The following is a 22,960-nucleotide window of genomic DNA, read 5'->3' as shown; positions in this document are numbered from 1 at the left end:
CAGCCCGAAATAGTACACCTGAAAAAAAATAATAGTAAGAACAAAATCAACTTTTAGATGCGGTGGAACCTCAAATATTTGGAAGTAAATTTTCTCTCGATAGGCCTGAAAATGATCCTATCCTATCTGAAAGCAGGAACGTAGCCAATGACATTTTCCTTCCTAATATTTGTCCATGTCCTCTAAATTTTTTTCAAAAGAATTTGTCCTCGACCTCTATTTCTTGGCTCCGTCCATGCCTGAAATTGAAATACAACATTGTGTGGGAGCCATCAGCCATGCATCTAACAATCATTACTAACTCAAATGTTATGCCAGTTGGTGTTGAAGTTTCAGTCATCAGTTTGCAATGAACTGGCTTTGTCAGTGTATAAAGTTCTCTCTCAAGACGAGTCATGATATTTTTTTTCTTCAAAAAAAGCACAATTTATTGAATGAATAGGGGAACGACAAAGTGAATACACGCAACATTTAATTGCACCGCTCTTTCAAGCACGAGCGAGGGAGTATTCCTCGTTCATAGGGCGCCTAAAAAAGGATGAACAAATAGTGAGACGCCGCCGGCCGGAGTTATTCGTGTAATACCTGTTCAAGGATCAAGTCAATACTATATAAAAGGATATTGAGTGATGATGATATTTGCGCACGTGGAGAAAAATATGTTTTACAATCGATGTGATTATTAAACTGTACTTTGATGATCATAAGGAGTCTGTCATTTTATATTATTCAATTATACTATATTAACCGATATTCAATCGACGCTAACACAAGAATAAAATCTTTCTTCCCGTCATGAAGAAAAAATACTTTATTAGATGAGGTTGTCACATATGACTTGTTAAATATGGTTTACTTGACTAGCTTTGTTTTCAGACTATTGTGTTTGCCCGGTGGTTTACCCAATGTGCACATAGAATAGCGTTTGTGAGTTTCCATATCAAAAAAGAAACACGAAGAGACCATGAAAAAAAAGGGAAAAAAAGAAAGCCCTTTAGGACCCGCACCCACAAGTCTAGCCATAAATTAACCTGCATAAAACCAAGCCCTTTAAAAAGCTTTGCAGTGTACCAATCCCTCTCCATTCTCTTCAAAATCCACAGATTTTTCCTCTCCATTCATCTCTTTTTCCAAAGCAATTTAAAGGGTTAGCACTCAAGAATATGGAGAAGAAATTTACAGCTGAAGGATCAAAGAGAGGAGTGATCAATTCAAGCACAAAACTTGGAAAATTCCTGAAAGAACAAAGAGGGAGGCTCTACATAATGAGGAGATGTGTAGAGATGCTTCTCTGCTGGCGAGACTAGGCAAGAAAATCACGATGACATTACTAATTTACCTTCAAGCTAGGATTTTTTTTTTGTTCTTCTTGCTTCATAGAATATATGCTAAGACCATGTCGATCATACAATGAATTAATGATAAGATGGTACGTCATGATTAGCAATATCATACTTGTGGTATTAAAAATGGCAAATAAATTTATTTATTTAATTATGAAAATTAAGATGATGAATTTAAAATGTACGTTTCTGGGTCGAAATAATTGTCCCGAGCGGTCGACATGTGATACTTGTGATGATCTAAGAATTAAAATATCTGAATTGCACACTTGCTATCATCTATAGTTTTTTGTAGAACGACATATTCCTCGATCATACACATATAGTTTGACTTAGCTTAATGTTTTTATGGTCTCAAAAATTTATCTTTATAAATACCTTAATTTCAAATGCTTTCTCAAATTGTAATATAGCCATCTAATCCAGATACAGCCTACTTATAAGTCTAAATAATTGTCAAGACTGTCTAGCTCCTTCCCAAAAAATATCGAGAATGATCAATGGGACGAAATTAAATAGTCATTGCCATTTTGATTCATTCATTTTCTTCAAAATTCAATTTTATTTTCAATTTTTTATTATAAGTTATGATCAAATCAATCTAAATAAATCTTGGGTACTGATCAGTCTAAACATATATACTTGTATCTCAAAATTATGGGTGAAGGGAATTAATTAAATGTAACTACAAAGCTTAAATGAAAGTAAAAAAAGATGATGTTTCTCTGGTCGAGTTACTTTTCCTGAAACGAAGGTTAAAAAATATTTGAGGTGGCATGTGGGCTTGTTCCCTATCCCAACACATTTTATGTCCTTGTTTTTGTGTAAACTTGTCTTTCGCATGGCTTTTATTAGTATTTTTTTCAGAAAAATATAAATATCTATATTAATATATTATTAAGTTTGAGGTACTCAAGGTAACTAATTTTTGATGTCATGATCAATTTTAATAATTATATATATATTATTATTAAAGTGCTAAATTTTTTATATAAGTTACTGTAACTCAGTAGATAAAATCTTTATTATCTAAATATTAAGTTTCATGTTATATTCTTATTTAGGCTTTTTTTTTTTAAATTTATATATCAAAATGACAGTATAGTCGCTCATTATTTTTTATAGTCACATTTTAATACTAATTTAAATATAAATCAAATAAATTATAAAAAATATTGTGGTTGCCCTCAAGATTTTGGGCGCACTTGTTTTTTGGAATGAGAAGATGATGATTTATAAATAAAAGATTTATTTGATTTTGATTCGGGTTATATAATTCTATATAATCTCGTAAAAATCTTGTTTTGTAGATTATTTTCTTCATTGCATTGAAATATATATATTTTTTAAAAAAATTAAATTGGATACGATTATCGTATGCATGATTACTATATAATAAGATGGTGTGAAGTAAAAAAAAAAAAAAAAAAAAAAAAAACTGTTGAGAACGAGTAATTTTGGAATGGGTAATAATTCGACACGTGTTGAGATTTGATCGGTCAAAATGGCAGCTTTTTACTGCACACACGTGCAGCAGCTGGACGAGATCTATTTATAAGTTCTAGCCCATTCTGAAAATTGTGGGGTCACGCGGCCCAAAAGGCCCACCCCATCTGTTACCCATTATTATCCACACATGTATGTAGCTCACTATCTCCACTATTGCACCACTAATGATAATTATTTAACTACTAATGATTGATTTGGATTTCTCATGTACCGAAAATTTTAAAGATAAGAGAAAATTTGAGTGAATTTTGGTGTCATTGTGTCATTTTTTCCATATTCAATACACATTTTACGATAATTATATTATCTAATGATATTTCAGAAAATGATTATACACTAAAATAACCAAAATTTTAAAATAATCAACTACCAATACAATTAATATTCGATCTAACTATAGCTTACAAAATAATTATATGTTAAAATAACCAAACCCTTTTCAAAGAGTTATTTAACTAAATGCCGACAATCTTATAAACTGGTCCGTAAAATTCTTGATTCTAATATACTTTCTCATACAAGTTTGGTCGTATTTTGTGAGACAGATCTTTTATTTGGGTCATTCATGAAAAAGTATTACTTTTTATGCTAAGAATATTACTTTTTATTGTGAATATCGTTAGAATTGACCCGTCTCACAGATAAAAATTCGTGAGACCGTCTCACAAGACACCTACTCAAGTTTGAGATGCATTCTAATGATTAAACTGGCCTAATTTGTACATTAATTGGGAAGTTTTTTCCACATGTTAATTTGGCTTTTAACGTTCTCAAAAAAGAAAAAAAAAATTGCTTTTCATACCTCTAATTTCTTATTAGAGTTTAAAATAGTCACTTAAAAGTTTAATGATTGAAGTAAAACATGAATTAAAATCTAGAAAAACATTCGGACCACACAATGATGTCTGCTCAGTGAAAAAGACTTCTGAAAGTCCGGTGCAAACAACAAAAGGTTAAGCCATTCACCTCTTTTTCTCAAAGAATCAAACCGCGGATGTCCTATTTTCAAAGAGTCAATTATGAACTTGTACTATGTGCCTATACTTTGAGAACCTCACCTTTTTCGAAGTTTTCTTTTGAAGGAGAGACAACGGCAAGAATCACCAAACCAGCCAAAACAATGGTCAAGATACCCAAAGAATTAATCAGCAACGCTTCGGTCGAGTAGCGTGATATTATCTTATGCATCTGAAGAAATGTTGCCTTCTCAAGAAAACCTGTGGCACATGTAGCCACTGCTAAGACGTAAATATAAATGCCAAAAAACGCATGCCATGGCAGCAGACCGGCTCGACTGTTTCTTGAGCCACCTGGATACCAAAAGGTCACAAATCCGGCAGCCAACTGCAGAAGAAATTGCCAATTGATGTAAGCTGAACATTTGATGTTTCCAGAAATAAAAATGTTGGAATTGGTAGAAATAATCAAGTATCCGCGTCAATAATCTAAAATTACTACCTGAATTCCGAAGAAGAAAAGGCAAGCTAGGCCAAAAGCCAAGAGTGGAGACTATAGAAGTTGTCGACGCCTTTTTCATTGTGAAACTTCCAAGCAGTCCATACTCCAATTATTCCAAAACATAGAGCCAAGAATTGCAGAGAAAGATGAATTAATTTTTTGAAGTCTTTGGTTCCTGAGAGAGCTTTATATGCAATCATGGCTACAGAATCGAAGGAAGGATATTCAAAACTTTCACATAAAAAACGCAGTAATTGGTATGTATAAAAGCCAAGAAAAAGAAACAAATTAGTTGTATCTACACAGTATGCAACGAGAGAGAACCCATTCATGGCATGTGAAGGACAAAAAATGGGCTCATTAAAACAACAGCGGTTGCTTGTAATCTCAACTGTAAGAAATATACAATTAACAATTATCATTTGTTTTCCACATTGCCTCTTGTATGTATCTGTACAGCCACAAGATATAACAGACATTTCAACAAAAATAAAGACCACAGCAATGAACTAGTTGCAGGATGCAAAGCTATCGAAAAAACAGAGATTCTGGCAATATAAATAATATCCATAAAATTGAAAGTTGGAGAGTATCGAAAGCATAAGTTTCTCTGACCAAACTGACGATTCCAACAGAGAAAAACTGCTCTAAAATGATACATGATAGCATGTCAAATTCCCTACATCTCACAGAGACAACCACTGCATCCCTCATGAAACCTTTTTCAACTTTTAACTATCTAAAGGAAGACCTCAAAGTTCGTTAAAGATTAGCTCTATAGACATTCATAAAAAGAAACTAAACGGGGACATTCAAAATTAATCAGCCAACACAAAACTAGTTAATTATCTACAAAATAGTTGAAACAATTTCTTAGTAGTCCACATTAACATGAAAAAATTCTGTCAGTTAGTCGCATACACAAACCAGAGGTTCCCAGTTACAAGTATTGAATTCAAAACTATCGATGAAGATCAACTTAGTGTATTCTATCAGATTGTTAATACTTGAATTTTCACCTTTTTTTTCATATTGAGCGACTGATACACTTCTCCCTGTCTGACCTAATCAACAAGATTATATTTTTTTCCACAAATTTGTCGTACGAGAAGGTAAGAAAACTTAAGTCATTCTAGTTCGATCAAACAGTAACCAATGCTTCAATGTGACATCACTGGGATTCAAGCTAAACTGTATTCTCCTACACATTGTTTTTACCTTCACCATTCAGAAGCAGAAAGCCAATGAGCATTAAAACAGGATGAACCTGAAAATCATACGAGAAAAAACCATCCAATTAATTCAGCATTTCAATTTAGGTTTAAACAAAACACGAACCACTTCCCGAATTCATCCAGCAACTCGAGTCAATAGTAAAAATGAACAAAAACGAGAGAAAAAGAAAGGAAGTTACGTTGAAAATGAGAGCTTTATCCTCGGATACGAGAGCCATACCTCCTCTGAAACGCTCGGTCCATATGAGTGTAAGTGCGGCTAATGTAATTCCGATTAACCTCACGAGACGGACGATTGGAAACCGAACAACCGGCGCCGCCATTCGAAGATGGAATTAAAATCTTTTTGTGCTCAATTACCTCAAATTTGATGCGATAATTGGTGAGTATTATGTGTTTCAGCCACCGAAGAAAGCTGAAAAGAACAGACTGTGCCACCCAAGGCTTATACCGAAATATCGAAATACCGAAAAATCGTACCGAAAAAAATATCGAACTTACCGAAAAAATCGGTATACCGAATTTTTCCGTATCGAAATTTTCGATATCGGTATGAAATATTTTTTTTTTCGGTATTTCGGTATATACCGAATATCGAAAATAATTTTTTATTATTATTTTTTTTTAAATTTAAGATCGGTATACCGAAAGAATGTCGGTATACCGAAAAAGTATACCGACATTTTTTCGGTATACCGACAAAATTTTCGGTGTCGGTACGGTACCAGTATGAAATTTTTTCATACCGAAAATTCGGTATACCGAAGCGGTATACCGAATTTTCGGTATCGGTATCGGTATGAAAAAACTCCATACCGATATTTTCGGTACGGTATACGGTACCGTAGTTCGGTACGATATACCGTACCGTACCCACCCCTAAGGACGCGTGTTTTTCAATTTGTTCCGACACCCAAGCTTCTATTCTATGACAGCCTTAACCCATTCAATTCGAATCTTTTTTATTTTTATTTTTAATAAAAGTGTTTTCCTCTCATACCTTCGTTTTACCAGGGTCAAAGAGTCGAGGGTTAGTAGCTGGTTAATCCAAAAGAGGAATAATTTCTCATTCTACCTTCTTTGAAAAATTGTTCATTCTCTCGGCATCGGAACGACAGCTGCTACGTACAAACGTACATTCCATCTATTGAATCGACACTTGAATTACGCCGGATGGACTTGAATCGCACCGTTAACTCTCTGATAAATGATTATTATGTTTATTAAATTACATTTGGTTGGATGATAAAATTATGAACGATTAAGAGATAAATGATCAAAAGAATAATTGAAGTAAAAATATAATATATAATGATAAAGTAATATTATTGATACCCTCGGGATAGCCCGGGTTGTGCCCGAGTCATGGACGATTCTTGTGCCCGGGTCACGGATGACCTGGAATATCTAGCAGATAGCTCAAGTCAGGGTAAATCTATTAGAAGGGTCACCAGAGGCCGAACAGTTGAAAGACCGAGATGACTTCTCTTCGGGTTATTGGATGCCCGGGCTCTCATTCAAGCTCCTGGGAACTTTCTACCCGGGCCACCTCGATATGAGCACCGCACTCGAGTATACTAGCAGAATAGGATGTGGGCGACTGTCCCATCTCTGACCACAGGCCGATGGGTTGACAAAATCAGATGGACTGGATGTGACTAGTATGAGATTTGACATGTCAGAATATAGGGTATGCTCAGCCGTGCTACTATAATTAGTAGGTAGCACGGAGAACGAGGTCATCATTACTTCTTCTACTATAAATATCAGGTTCTCCCTTTACATTTACATTCATTCATTCACACCAATATCACAAACATCACTTGGTTACATTGGTTCTTGGCTTGAATCATTCACTGACTTAAGCATCGGAGTGGCCACGCCGGACACCCCTCCGGCGCCCATTCACGAGTTTATCTCCCTGTCTGCAGGTCACAGTGGAAGCAATAGCTCACAGATCCATCTATCTTGCTCATTTTCCTGAACAACATTATTGATTCGATCCGGTGGAGCACCCGACCTTGCTCACTCATTTCACCCGGATCGCATCATTGGCGCCGTCTGTGGGAATTTGAGCTCAAGACGTAGATATGATTTCCATTCAAAAATAAGCCCATATCTGCTTGGCAAACATACAAGTCCGACCAGCTCGGCACTCAGATCTTATATGTGGATTTCATATGGGCTCAAAGCTCAGCAGCTATCCCGGATTGGCATGAAGAGCATTTGCTATGCACTCAGTAGCATACAGCTATATTAGTCACCTAATTTAGCTCAACCAGAGAAGTTTCACTCTACCGAAAATGAATTCGGATTCAATATTTCCAGGTTAGTGATTTGATTTTTAATAAAACTAATACAGCAGGTAAAGCAAAATCTCTTAAGTTCGGGAGGTACGAGGTCCCGGCACATTATCTTAAGTCCGGGAGGTACGAGGCCCCGGTACATTATCTTAAGTCCGGGAGGTATGAGGCCCCGGCACATTATCTAAAGTCCGGGAAGTACGAGGCCCCGGCACATTATCTTAAGTCCGGGAGGAACGAGGCCTCGGCACATTATCTTAAGTCCGGGAGGTAGGAGGCCCCGGAATATTATCTAAAGCCCGGGAGGTACGAGGCCCCGGCACATTATCTAAGCCCAGGGTTCTCAAACCTGGCTCGGGGCTCCGTACCTTGACCATTTATGAAGGCCAGGGCTCCGCACCCTGGTTATCTATTAAGTCCAGAGATCCGTACCCTGGCTCGGGGCTTCGTACCTCGACCATTCATGAAGGCCAGAGCTCCGTACCCCGGTTATCTATTAAGTCCAGGGACCCGTACCCTGGTCCGGTGACCCGTACCTCGGTCTTCTTTTAAGTCCAGGGACCCGTACCCTGGCCCGAGGACCCGTACCCCGGTTATCTATTAAGTCCAGGGATCCGTACCCTGGCCCGGGGACCCGTACCTCGGTCATCTTTTAAGTCTAGGGACCCGTACCCTGGCCCGGGGACCCGTACCCCGGTTATCTATTAAGTCCAGGGACCCGTACCCTGGCCCAGGGACCCGTACCTTGGTCATCTTTTAAGTCCAAGAACCCATATCCTGGCCCGGGGACCCGTACCCCGGTTATCTATTAAGTCCAGGGACTCGTACCCTGGCCCGAGGACCCGTATTTCGGTCATTTTTTAAGTCCAGGGACCCGTATCCTGGCCCGGGGACCCGTACCTTGGTTATCTATTAAGTCCAGGGATCCGTACCCTGGCCCGGGGACCCGTACCTCGGTCATCTTTTAAGTCCAGGGACCCGTACCTGGCCCGGGGACCCGTACCCTGGTTATCCATTAAATCCAGGGACCCGTACCCTGGCCCGGGGACCCGTACCGCGATCATCTTTTAAGTCCAGGGACCCGTACCTTGGCCCAGAGATCCGTACCTCGGTCATCTTTTAAGTCCAGGGACCCGTACCCCGGTTATCTATTAATTCCAGGGAACCGTACCCTGGCCCTGGGACCCGTACCTCGGTCATCTTTTAAGTCCAGGGACCCGTACCCTGGCCCGGGGACCCGTACCCCGGTTATCTATTAAGTCCAGGGATCCGTACCCTGGCTCGGGGCTCCGTACCTCGACCATTCATTAAGGCCAGGGCTCCGCACCGTGGTTATCTATTAAGTCCAAGGACCCCTACCCTGGCCCGGGGACCCGTACCCCGGTTATCTATTAAGTTAAGGGATCCGTACCCTGGCTCGAGGCTCCGTATCTCGACCATTCATGAAGGCCAGGGCTCTGCACCCTGGTTATCTATTAAGTCCAAGGATCCGTACCCTGGCTCGGGGCTCCGTACCTCGACCATTCATGAAGGCCAGGGCTCCGCACCCTGGTTATCTATTAAGCCCGGGGACCCGTACCCCGGTTATTTATTAAGTCCAGGGATCCGTACCCTGGCTCGGGGCTCCGTACCTCGACCATTCATGAAGACTAGGGCTCCGCACCCTGGTTATCTATTAAGTTCAAGGATCCATACCCCGGCTCGGGGCTCCGCATCTCGACCACTCCCAAGTCCCGGGACATGCTCCCCGGCTCAAGGCTCCGTACCTTGGTTATTCATAAGCCCAGGGTTCTCAAACCTGGCTTGGGGCTCCGCACTTCGACCATTCCTAAGTCCGGGAGATATGAGGCCCCAGCAATCTATTTTAAAGCCCGGGAGACATGAGGTCCCGACATCTTATCTCAAGTCCATAAGACGTAAGACTCCGGCATTTCATCCCAACTCTGGGATACATGAAGTCCCCGATGCTTTTACAGACAAACTAAATATTTTCCATGATCGGGCACACAAGACTAATCGGGACAGCGAGTATGACTCTAGCCCGACTTTTTAAGGAGGAAGTGATGATACCCTCGGGATAGCCCGGGTTGTGCCCGAGTCATGGACGATTCTTGTGCCCGGGTCACGGACGACCTGGGATATCTAGCAGATAGCTCAAGTCAGGGTAAATCTATTAGAAGGGTCACCAGAGGCCGAACAGTTGAAAGACCGAGACGACTTCTCTTCGGGTTATTGGATGCCCGGGCTCTCATTCAAGCTCCTGGGAACTTTCTACCCGGGCCACCTCGATATGAGCACCACACTCGAGTATACTAGCAGAATAGGATGTGGGCGACTGTCCCATCTCTGACACCAGGCCGATGGGTTGACAAAATCAGATGGGCTGGATGTGACTAGTATGAGATTTGATATGTCAGAATATAGGGTATGCTCAGTCGTCCTACTATAATTAGTAGGTAGCACGGAGAACGAGGTCATCATTACTTCTTCTACTATAAATATCAGGTTCTCTCTTTACATTTACATTCATTCATTCACACTAATATCACAACCATCACTTGGTTATATTGGTTCTTGGCTTGAATCATTCACTGACTTAAGCATCGGAGTGGCCACGTCGGACACCCCTCCGGCGCCCATTCATGAGTTTATCTCCCTGTCTGCAGGTCACAGTGGAAGCAATAGCTCACAGATCCATCTACCTTGCTCATTTTCCTGAACAATATTATTGATTCGATCCGGTGGAGCACCCGACTCTGCTCACTCATTTCACTCGGATCGCATCAATTATGTTTGATATGATTGTTAAGAATGAGAATCTTTTGATGAATTGACAAAATTGTCCATCCACTTCGGCGGCGGCGTTGGTCGGCGGCGATCGATGGACGGTCGGTGGCGAGAAGTGGTGATGAGTTTGGATATAGGAGAATAGTAAAATTGGAAAAATATGATAAATTAAGAGTTGATAAATAATCTTAGGGGGTGGGGATTGATTATTTTATTCTAGTTAATATAACCTAATAATTTATAAGAGGGATTGACTTGGTTTAATAAAAATTCTACCAAACATGAGATTAGTTGGTTTAAAAAACTATAAACTCACCTAATCCCTCGTACCAAACGTAGCTTTATACTACTCTAGAAAAACAAGCTCACAATTCAATGAGCATTTGGAGTCCTTAGCCTTTACAACTAATCAACAACCATTGGTGATTTTCAGTGCATGTGAGTTGTCGACATAGTGCTGTGCAACTGGTAGACAATTGTTCTTGATACATAATCATACATGGGCACAATCATTTGTTTCACAAATTTGGGTTTTTAACTGAAATGTAATTGTATTAATGGATTAATAAATTTCTCATACGAGTCATTTCTAACATAAATTTCATAACCCGATTTGTGAAAACAAGGGTGATTTTGTACCTCCAAATCAGATGAATTGATGATCGAATTTACAACTATGTTTGTTCATACCGATCCATTGCAACAACAATTATGCTAATTGTCAAATCCTTTATCTACATGCTTGCATAAACTAAAAATCAGGAAATGTAACAAATGGGGCGTAACTCATGCAATTTTTCCGATTCTTGAAAGATTGAAAATTAAGAGATCGATTCAGATAACACATTTACAGTTGGTTACATACAAAAAACTAGGCCATTAGTTAAACTGTAAAAATAAAGGATAAAACAAGCTTTACATGCTAATCATTTCGGAAAAATTAACCAGAAATTCATACTGAAACGAGTGGAAGAATGAGTCGACCTCCAAAAGCTTCAAAACTATTACTTTTTCACTAAAATGCAGACAATAATATTCGAGATTGGATTAATTATTTATTTATAAAACAAAAAAAGAAAAAGAAAATTGTGTGTCAAGCCGCCACAATCTGTTTTGTCTTAAAGTACAAGTCATCAATAAAACATCTCCAATTCAGGTTATCCAACTCATTAACAACGTGGAATTAGTCATCCGACAAATAAATTTACCGACAAATCCTTTGATTTTCAACTTCTTACGCTCCGACCCGCCGCAATAACGCCCACAACGTACAATCGAACAAGGGTAATATCGTCTCAACGATCCCGGGGCCAAATCCCCACACGTTACACACAGAAAGAAGGCCAGTGGAATACCCAAACTGCCCTAACTCGAGGAGCTCGAAATACATCAGTGCCAAATCCCCCACGTTCCACACAAAAAAAAGGCGTCCGGTGAAATACCGAAACTGCCCTAACTCAACGGCTCGAATACATCCTTTGCAGCGGACGAAAGTGTAATTTCATATGAAATATGCTGTCGAGGAGACGAATATGAGACCGTGAGAGTGGTGATGCGCACACAAGAAGAAAGGTGGCTCTGAGAAAGGCGAGTTGCCGGACATCACACTACTTCATAACCGAAATTTGGGGACTTCTTTCAAGTCCGCTGTCGGAGGATTCCGATCTGATGTGATGTTCACGCCGCAGAAGAAGTTATGGTCGTTGCTGAGGAGCGAGGTGGGCCAGGAGAACGGGTCGATTTCCGGGCCGGGCTCGGAGTGGAACTCGAACTCGAAAATCTCAAGGAAAAACAAAGACGTGGATGTTTGTGAAAACGACGGGGCCAATGAACAAGAGTTGCTAGTTAATAAAGTCTTGAAACTCGAAAACGAGGTGGGCGGTTGGTTACCTTATTTAGCGGCCATGGCTTGCTTTGGATATGGTTACTATATGTGTTTTTTCACTGGGTTTTTTTGGTAATCTTGATGCATTTTCTTGAGTTGAGTATTTATTAGTGCCTGATTTGTGCAATTTGGGAAAATTATTTAGATTTTCTTATTCAGGACAGCTGCAGTTTAACAAGATTTGTAAAGTCGCATTAAGTTTAAATCTTGACTACTTTTGTACTTGTTAATTAATTCGGATAAAGCAGCGAATTTGATCATCGAAATGTTTGGCAGTAGGGTGGATCCACCGCTCAAAATTAAATTCTTAAACTTATAATAAAATTATAATATTCAAAGAACCCTTCATTACAAAGGTGTCTGATATGAGACACAGAGTCCAGTTTCTGCCAAGATTTGTCTCACGTAGTTGGGATGATTGTTTAGGATTGTAACCTATTGCACTGGCGTAAATTGAAACATTCTTTTCAAGTCCACTTTTAAAAATATTAATTAATATTGTCTTAAAAAAATTTTACAGCAGCCTTCGATGCAGCATGTTCCAGTTGATTTGATTTCAGCCATTGTTTTGAATTTGTTGGCATTTAATACTCTAAATCTTGAAATCCTCCTAAAAGTCAGGATGGTTTGAGTAATTACATCTAATACTTGGTAAAATGAAAAACTATGGTTCCGAATCTGTCTTGATGAGTAGTTACATGATAAATATGCACTGACAATTGTTTTTTTTTTTTTTGCCTTGTCAACCAGCGAGGAGTCCTTTGTTCTCATTATCTCAGGCTTTGTACTTATCTAAACTTAGCTTTAATTCTAAAGTGTTTCATTTAATGTTATGGTATCTGAACTAAGATATTCTTTTTCCAGTCTTAGCTTTAGACTCCAATAGTGGGCCGATATGAGTTTGAAGACAATTACTCAAAACTCAAAAGGTTTCTTTTGTTTCAATTTCTCAATATAGAAATATTCCACTGTTTTTTATTTTTTCAGCTCTTTGAGTATCAGTACAATATGGGGCTTCTTTTGATTGAAAAAAAGGAGTGGAATATGAAGTATGAAGAATTTAAACATGCTTCAGCAGAGGTTGATGAATCCCTCAAGAGAGAACGGGCTGCACATTCAATTGCAATTGCAGAAGTGGAGAAGCGAGAAGAGAATTTAAAGAAGGCATTGGGTACAGAAAGACAATGTGTACTTGATGTAAGACTTATACTTTCAAATTTCCTCATGAATTTACCTTTACTTTGAGATCAGGATGCTCAATATTTTTTTTAAAAAAATCACAATTAACTTTTGATTCTTGTCAAGGAAAACTAAAATTGTGATGCAGTACCCCGGTTAGAATCTCAAAAACGATAATGAAGTACTTGCCCACTGCGACTTTTACTGATCCTAAAGCGTCTTACTTACTTTCATTATTTATAGCTCAGAAAATCTGGATTTCATAATTTTTCATGCCCAAAATATTAAATGGACGGGAGTATCTGTATTGAGAGTAAATGTGTCAACACAGAACGGAGCTTAAAATGTGTAAATGGAACAGAAAGACTTCTCTACTGAGTGAGTGGTCAATACTAAGATATGAAGATGAACATAACAGAATTATCTTAGCTTGACACCTGGATAAGATATAACTACTATGTAAATGATCGAACAAATATAGTAGCTATACAAACTACAAAGCTTAATTTAAATACTCTTTTGAGGATAATGTAATTGTTACGTTTCAATAAAATATGTGAAACATGGACATAATTAACACGAGCAGGTTTTAGTCATCTGAAGACTGAAATACGTACATATGTGAAAGGAAATGGTGAATTGCCAACTCTATCAGATGGCCTATATACATCAGTAAAAAAAAATGAAAGTACATCACATGATCGCTTTCAGGCTAATGAAACAGAGAGATCGTAAACACAACAGAATTGATGCGGAATAAACATTGTTTGCGTTAATTACTCAAGACAAATGGAATTGACAAAAGCATAAATGTAACAAAACTAATATGTAATACTTTGTTAAATGTTTGCTATTTTTTGGTCATTCTCGCTCATTTCACAAAGTAATCATGTCATAAATATTCATTCAAGATATACCCTTTGCAAGCATATAATAGCGAACATTGACCCCTCACTATAGATCACATATTGCGAATATTTTACCTGTTGAAAACAGCAAGGAACAAAAGATAGAATTAACCCCCAGTCCACAGATTCAGAACAAACGTTAATCAAACACTGAGGTTGCGAATGTTCTTGACCACTATGGAACTTATGATCATACTGGTGTACCAACAACGCTTTTTATGCAAAATATGATTAAATATTTCCCTTTTAATCTCATAAAAGAATATCACTTCCACAGTATATTTTACAGCAAATGCATATCAAGCATTTGACTAAAAGACTTTTAAATGTTATGCAAAGTATCAAAAGTGCTTACCACAATTAAAATCGCAATAATTCCTCTTAAGATTTTCTCCTCCTTCTGCTTTTTAGTGTATTCATTTCTTCACTCTTATGCTCAAAACTTTAATTTATGATAGTGAATTCTCACTTAAAGTATCAATCTCATATTAATACTATTTTTAGGAAACTCGGTTTCATCATCACGTGCCTACTAACAATCCCGTAATATGTTATTGTATACACGCGGTTACATGGTTAACTCATGATCATGACATGTCTTTGCTCATTTATCTCTATTGGATGTATTATCTCTACCAGTTAAACTGTTTATCTTCCGCTTAATTTCTTTCTACTGCTTGATTGGGTTCTCTGTCACTTCATCGAACATCTCTTGCTTGAACTTAGTATTGAAATTGAACTACAAACTCTTAATTCAGAAGTTCCAAAAGTGTTCAGGGCCCACACAAAAATAGGTAATAAATTAGCCGGTTTAGTTAATGCTTTTTTAATTTGGGAAAATTCTCTTACTTTCTTGTCGCTTGTACATCTGTGGTAATTATGAAGTTATTATTGCTGCTAATAGTGATTTATGATTCAACGTGATACATTATTTTTACTTGAGGCAGCTGCTAGCTATCCGTGTGCAACAAAGTGGATGTAAGCATTTGGAAACGAAAAAATCAATTAGGTCGGCTGTCATGATTTAATATTAATTTGGGTTCTAGACATCATGGATTTTTTTGCATATTTTCAAGAGGTGATCGTGAGGGTTCGTTAATGATAATCACGTCTTTAGTCATTTGTTGTCATTAAGTGACTTTTTGTGCCGCTGTTGGCACAGTTAGAGAAGGATCTGCGTGAGATACGCACACAATACGCTGAAATTAAGTTCAATACTAAATCAAAGCTGGCTGAGGCGATTGCTCTGGCCGCTGGTGCTGAGGAAAAATCATTGGAAGTTGAGAAGCAGGTTCATGTAGCTGATGCCAAACTTGCTGAGGTGAGCAGGAAGAGCTCAGAGTTGGAGAGGAAATTGCGTGACATGGAGACTCAAGAAAACACACTTAGAAGAGAACGGTTCTTTTTTGCTGCAGAGTATAAGTTTTAGCTCTTTATCATAACTTCTAACTCTCTTGCATAGTTTGATTTGTTTATATGTTCAACTAAATGATACTGATAAGGAGTCATTTTCTTAGGCGTGAAACGCAAGAGACTGCTTTATCTAAACAAAGGGAAGACTTGCGAGAGTGGGAAAACAAATTAAAGGGAGGAGAAGAGAGGCTGGTAGATTGTCGCAGATTGCTGAACCAAAGAGAGGAGAGGGTAAACGAGAAGGATAAGATTACAAAGGAGAAACAGAATGACCTTGAACAACTGCAAAAAATTATTGAGATGGAAAATTCAACCTTAAAGATGAAAGAAGAAGATATAAGCAGCAGAATAGCAGGCCTTGCTCTTAAGGAGAAGGCAAGATTCTTTTACTTGAATGGTTTTATAGATCATGTTTTTTGGTGACTTGATGGAATTGTTCAGGTTGTCCTCTTTAAGTTGTGAGGAAATTTTAGTGCAGGAAGCTGACGTTGTAGGAAAGAACTTAGAGATGAAAGAGAAACAATTGCTAGAATGGCAAAAGAAGTTAAATACCAGAGAAGAAGTGAGTATTTTCTTTAACATATTATTTATCAAGTCACATCTACTCTTGTCTTCTCGGAACATATTTACCTGTGTTTTGAAATACTTCAGTGTTGTGATTAACTAACGCCTGTATATTTACTTCATCTGAGAGTTATTTTCGGCCGTTAATACTTTGCCTGGTGAATCTGATTGTCCATTTCTCCCATCATTTTCTCTTAAAAATACATAGTTGGAGATGGAGAAACACTTGGATGAACATAAGGCCATTCTGGAAGAAAAGCAGAAGAAATTTGAGTTGGAGATGGATCACAAAAGAAAGCTTCATGATGAACAGTTGAAAAGCAAGGCGGTTGAAGTGGAGAAAAAAGAAGCTGAAATTATTCGTATGGAAGAGAAAGTGAAGAAAAGAGATCAAGCAATTGAAAAGAAATTGGAGAAATTGAGGGAAAAGGAAATGGATTTGGATTCCAGATTTAAAGTTTTGGAGGAAAGAGAAAAGTCTTTTAAATTTGATGAGAAGAGCTTGGAGAAAGATAGGGAACAAATGCATACTGAAAAAGAAGACTTGTTTAATGTCAAGGCTGATCTTGAATACCTCAGGGCTGACGTTGAAAAACAGCAACTGAAGTTAAAAGAAGAACATGAACAATTAAAGGTAACAGAAGATGAAAGACTGGAGCATAGACGCCTGCAATCTGAGTTGGAAAGGGAGTTGGACAAGTGGAGGTTGCAAAATGAACAGCTTTTGAAGGAGACGGATGATTTGAAGCAAGAAAAGGAGAAATTTGAGAAAGAATGGGAACAGCTGGATGATAGAAGAGCTGATATAACGAAAGAATTGACTGATGTTCTCGAGAAGAAAAAGAATTTTGAAAAACTAAGGCAGTCTGAAGAGGAAATGTTAAATAACAAGAAGATCGAAATACAACAGTACGTGCAGAGGGAATTGGAAGCTCTTAAATTAGCAAAAGATTCTTTTGCTGCTAGCATGGAGCATGAGAAGTTAACATTGGTTGAAAAATATAAAAGTGACGAAAGTAAACTCCTATACGATTTTGAACTGCAGAAACAAGAATTTGAGACTGAAATGCTGAGAAGGCAGGAAGAGATGGAGACTCATTTGCATGACAAAGAAAAATTGTTCAAGGAAGAGAGCAAGGCAGAGCTTAACAATGTTACTTGCCTGAGGGAAGTGGCGAGAAGACAAATGGAAGAGATAAAGTTGGAAAGAAATGGGAACGAAAAAGACAAAATAGAAATTTCACATCTTAAGAAGCAAGTGGAGGCCCAACATTCTGAGATGAAAAAAGATTTAATGGATCTTATTGGACTAAGTCAAAAGTTGAAGGATCAAAGGGGACAACTTGTCAAGGAAAGAGAGCGCTTCCTTACATTTGTTGATAAACAGAAGAACTGCGGTATATGTGGGGATAGTGTTCATGAGTATATACTATCCAATCTTAATTCTCTAACTGCGTTGGAAAACTTTGAGGCCCCTCCATTGCCAGTAGTAGCGGAAAATTATTTGAAGGAGCCGGTCGAAGGCACATCTGTGTGGTTAATCAATGCATTGCCCCCTTTCCCCATTAATTCAGGATCTCCTGCTACTGATGGAACCATGTCTTGGTTTAGAAAATGTACCTCTAAGATATTTAAATTCTCACCAGGAAAAAAACCAGAACCTGCTTCTGCCGTGGATGCAATCATAAAGCACATGGACATGGATTCACCAAATATCTTAAGAAGCACTGAAAATGGACCAGAAATCCTACAGGTTGCTGATGATTCTTGTAATGTTGAAATAATGCTGTCCAAAAGTGGCACCAGGGAGGATGAAGCTAATCAAGCTTTATCTTCTAATCATAACCCTGAAGATGTTCCAGCAAATTCTCAGAATTCTGATGCGAAGACTCACTCCCATGGACCTGGAAGGAATGTCAGGCCCGGGCCAACTAGAACACGTTCTGTGAAAGCTGTGATTGAAGGTGGTAGCTCTTTTCTAGGGCAATCGACCAAAGAGAATGAGATTTGGTGTGTTAATGGTTGTGTATCAGAATCTGATCTCTTTAAAACACAAAAAAAGAGAATAAAGCGAAACCACATGCTTATATCACAAGAAACGGCAAGCAATGACAGACACAATGCAGGCCATTTTGATGGTGAGCACAGAAAGAAGCAACAAAGAGTTTCTGCTACTGAACAAAAATTTGTTGAGAAACGTTATAACCTCCGGACACCCAAAATGTGAGTCTTGTATCATTTCATAGAAAAGTATGATTGTTTAAGAGAGATTGGAAGGACTTCTCTTTTGAAGAGTTTGAATGGCCAAACAATTGCTTGATAAATTTCGTAAAATAAAATGTTTTAACAAATTAAAAACATTTGTACAAGTTAAAATGTTTCATGTACATCTCTACCAGTTGGAGTTTCTATTGAGAAAACATAGCTGGAAATGGAGCAGCTGTGGATGTGCAAGTGGCATATTTATGCTTGCCTTTTGACTATATATACCTTATGGATAGTTTTTCTCGTGCTTTTTGAAGGTTGAGAGCTGAGAAACTGCAGGTCATTTATTTTTGTGGATTCATGAGGAGATCCCAATTTCGCCATAAACATGTGTTGGCTAATCTTGCTCACGGCCATTTCTCCATTTGCATTTTATGTATTCTGGATCCATCGTTGAGATACTTATCTTCCTCACATTTTTTTTATCCAGTTTAGGAGCTACTTTAGCAAATGGATCTTTGCATGAATCAAGGAAAAGGAGAAAGGGAAAGACAGCCAGTGGTAAAAAAGGCAAAGATGACAGATTACCTGGCATTATGGCTAGCTCTTCCGAAATGGTTGAAGGTGTTGGAGCTTCAACAGATGAAATTCATGAACCTGGAACTGGAGTTACTCTTTCTGAGGGATTTCATGGCAGTGATGGTGACGAGCCTGTGAGGAGTACTGAAGCAGCTAGTGAGTTTTCAGCAGACAGCCCTGTCAGTCTATCATGCTTCTATTATTCACCATAATGATTTTATGTAGTTATCCCCGTGATCGAAACTACCTTCATCTTGAATGACCCTGATTTTATGCTACCGAGAATTAATGTACCTTAAGACTTCCTGACTTCTATTTGTTGCATTTACAGTTGAAAACTCAGGGGGACAATCATGAAGAAAATATGGACACAACCAATACTTTTACAAATGACATGGATTTGATAGAGGAAAATATAACTGCAGGATGTGAGAACCTTGAGATTGACAATGATGATGGCGATGAGGTCAATCATCCAGGTGAAGTTTCAATCAGAAAAAAGATATGGACTTTTCTCACCATGTAGCCTTTAGTCATCTTAATCATGTCCCACGACTCAAGTTTCTTTTCAGGTTTTAGTCAGGAGTTACTGTTTATCTGCTTGTTTTAACTGTTTCAGGCTGCAGGATTTCATGTTGAATAGAAAGCCAGGGTTTTTTCGGTGTCTGTACTACATAGATATGTAACATTCTTGATCAGTGCACTTATTGACACTGGATTTGGTTTCTTCAATTTCTTTGGCATTTGCTTTACTCTCTCATCTGTATAAACTTCTGTCAGAAATTCTTGACTCTGTAGGGTCGCCCCTGAAATGAAAGTTCCATAATTAATCAAATGCTCATCTTGCAGTCAGTATTGAATATGTATATAATGATACTCTAATTATGATTATTGCAGTTTAACAAATATTCGTTACACACATAACACCTATTCTTAAACTACATCTACGCTGCAACCTCGTTCTAAACGGAAGTCACTGAAATGACATCGTTCTCCTCAAACTTCTACTCCTGCAAACTATATTTCCCTTTCCCATTTCATCACCTTCCATCCTCACTCCCTCAATTTCACTACAAGAATGCTCCGAAATCAATAGAGTTACAAAACCTCCATGAATTTCATCATTGCTGCTACTATCAACTACAAACTGTCCCTTAGCCTTGTTGCGGATACTTGTGTCTTGCCCTTTATCAAGACTGCTGTCACTTGAAGAAACAGTCAGTTGGCGTATGAAATCTTGTAGTACTTTCTTTCTTCGAACCCTGATATGAATGGCTCCTGGATGGTCCCATCATACAATGGGAGAACGCTTTTCGACCCTGATTTTTCCCTATCCCGTCCCAAACTATATGTTGTTGAGATCTTTCTCTTGATGCCTACTCTTTCTTTAACCAAGGCGTTCAGTTTTTCTAGCACTTCACTGGTTACTGCTGCTTCTGATGCTTTTTGTTCAAGATCTGTGATTGCCCTGTCAAATTCTTTCTGTTGCAGACGCAGTGAACGCTGGTTGAACAAAAGAGTAATGTACTTAGCTGTTAAAAATCCAATTTTCGTATACAGCAGTACTTGACAGATGCTGCTAGTAAAACCAGTAGAACTGATTCTGATAATAGAAACAGTACAATCGTGCTTTCGTTACCTGCATAACATGTTAAAATCAGACTGAAGCTTTGTATTATTTCGACAAAAAATGATATCTTGAAACCAAATTACCCGTGTAGGATGCAAGCTTCTGGCCTGGCCTGGAGCAACAACAGCAAAATATAAGACATTAATGTGTGTATTTACAATCACTTGGTAAATGCCGGTTCGACAGAAGAGCATTACGAGTAGTACGACAAGGGAATGGATTGCCATTTCCTGCACAATGAAACGATTTGAATGTTGAGCTCCTAATTATTAAGAAAGCGTAACGAGTTCGGATTAAGGTTTTGATAACTTACTCGAAACTGCAAAAAATGACAGAACTGTTCTTTCATCCGTCGAAAAGTGCTTCATATCGCTTTGTGACAGATTGAACAATAAGTTACTGTGATTGCTCTCAGACCAGTACGAGGACCCCAAAGCTGGAACCAACAATGTAAATACAGCATTCCTAGGTTTCATTGCTGCAACATATATGTTCTCTCCTATTATGTTGGCTTCTCTGTCCTCCATTTCTGTCTGAGAAACATAAACTGCATAACCGGAGCAGTCACGTACCAGATTAACCTGGATAACCGAACTCAAACTTGTTGACTGTGGGAACTTTTTGAGAGATCCGGTTGGTGAAAATGAGTACAAGAATCCATCCAATGATCCAATGGATATCCACCCTGCTTAATATGGTCAACTTTGGTCTCGAAGGTAAATAATAAGCATAAATTACTCGTATTTTTTATCCTTACCGTTAGCATCAACAACTGGCTCATTATCTTCTGAACTTAAAGGTTCAACACTTCCTTCCCAAACAATGCTTCCCATGGAAACTTCCAAGGTTAGAATTCGGGCCTTATCGGGTATAATGACGTACAATAGACCATTGTTCCCACAAGTTATGGTAAATTTGTTTCCATAAAAACTAAAATCTTGGATCCATTTGAAATGAGGACCATGAAACGATAACGAGTAGAGTTCTCCTACTTGTTTGAGACCTTGCAAGTAGACAAGAATACGTGATACTTTCACAACCTTAAAACTAAACGCATGTTCAAAATATATAATAGTCATGTAAGAGCGATCAATTGACGATCAAGGCTTACATATATACTAGCTTCACAATGATCAATGACAGGGACAGAAGTAAAATAAGAATATGTTGTACATTTCCGGCAACCTTGGCGATAACCATGCCGATAAAGTACCGGACCAGCGCTCCAGAGAAGCTTTCCATGTAATCTAAGTGCGAAGAGGCCCCTGTTCTTAACATTTATAACAACACGCGAGCTAGATATACGTACTGCAATTCCAACAATATCTGTTTCAACCGGACCAAAGAACACTTCAACCACAGACTCAGTATTTCCATTTTTAAAAGGATGGATTTTCAGTACCCTGTTCTCAGCAACCAAATATATCTGCCGTAGGACTCGAAAATATCAGGGATCACTAATAAATACGTTAAAAAGTTGAAAATTTTATGCAACAAAAAAGAGTGTTGGGCCTTGCCTTTCTTGAACCCCCATGCACTGGAGCTATATCAGCATTGCATGTATAATTTAAATGTAACATCCAAGCAATGGATCCATTCTTGTCAAAGGCGAAAAAGTTCCCGTCGGAACACGCAAAAACCCGCCCATCATCGCCAACAAAGTTCTTGAAAAGTTGGCCTCCTGCTTTCTTGGAAGACTTATCTGCTGAAACGAGAAAATTCTTCAGACCACTCACGCCCTCAATCACCAAATCTTAAAGTTTAATATCTAATTTTCTGAGAATCCTATTTTCTTTCCTGAATACATTAAATCGTCCATTGTTTTTCAGTAGGCCAATTGTCATTTGTCAAAAGATTTAGATCATTATTCAGTAATCGAAATCCCCATCCGTAAAATTTAAGTTGTCACAGTAACTTTTTCACGAAACAGCCAACTGAAACATTAAAAAAAAGAAAAAGAAA

The 22,960-nt window shown here is 38.3% G+C and overlaps 2 protein-coding genes and 1 pseudogene across 4 annotated transcripts; 1 reads left to right on the top strand and 2 right to left on the bottom strand.

Annotated features, from left to right (window-relative positions):
• Positions 1-3,687: 3,687 nt before the first annotated feature.
• Positions 3,688-5,990, bottom strand: LOC142539601 (transmembrane ascorbate ferrireductase 2-like; annotated as a pseudogene).
• A 6,153-nt stretch (positions 5,991-12,143) lies between these two features.
• On the top strand, positions 12,144-20,125 carry LOC142539599 (nuclear matrix constituent protein 1-like). Of its 2 annotated transcripts, XM_075645165.1 has the most exons (9): positions 12,144-12,509; positions 13,508-13,717; positions 15,770-16,023; positions 16,125-16,395; positions 16,499-16,582; positions 16,793-18,807; positions 19,280-19,547; positions 19,700-19,847; positions 19,988-20,125. In XM_075645165.1, the coding sequence occupies exons 1-9, from the start codon at positions 12,309-12,311 to the stop codon at positions 20,005-20,007; spliced, it is 3,471 nt and encodes a 1,156-aa protein (XP_075501280.1). In that variant the 5' UTR covers positions 12,144-12,308; the 3' UTR covers positions 20,008-20,125. The 2 variants fall into 2 exon arrangements, with proteins under 2 accessions (XP_075501280.1, XP_075501279.1); XM_075645164.1 differs by lacking the exon at positions 19,988-20,125 and having other exon boundaries at positions 19,700-19,898.
• Positions 20,126-20,320: 195 nt separating this feature from the next.
• LOC142539600 (protein GAMETE EXPRESSED 3-like) lies at positions 20,321-22,914 on the bottom strand. 2 transcript variants are annotated; one of them, XR_012818949.1, is made up of 4 exons: positions 21,756-22,914; positions 21,571-21,683; positions 21,312-21,476; positions 20,321-21,228 (listed from the first exon to the last, which is right to left on the bottom strand). XR_012818949.1 is itself a non-coding variant. In XM_075645166.1 (4 exons), exons 1-4 carry the CDS (start codon positions 22,075-22,077, stop codon positions 21,044-21,046), a joined length of 789 nt encoding a protein of 262 aa, XP_075501281.1. In that variant the 5' UTR covers positions 22,078-22,914; the 3' UTR covers positions 20,321-21,043. The 2 variants fall into 2 exon arrangements, 1 of the variants encoding a protein (XP_075501281.1); XM_075645166.1 differs by having other exon boundaries at positions 20,321-21,105; positions 21,196-21,228; positions 21,312-21,683.
• Positions 22,915-22,960: the final 46 nt, after the last annotated feature.

Source organism: Primulina tabacum, chromosome 3 (genome assembly GCF_025594145.1).
Source record: "Primulina tabacum isolate GXHZ01 chromosome 3, ASM2559414v2, whole genome shotgun sequence".
NCBI classification, from domain to species: Eukaryota; Viridiplantae; Streptophyta; class Magnoliopsida; order Lamiales; family Gesneriaceae; genus Primulina; species Primulina tabacum.
Note: the sequence above shows the minus strand (reverse complement) of the source record. Positions and strands in the feature narration are given on the sequence as shown.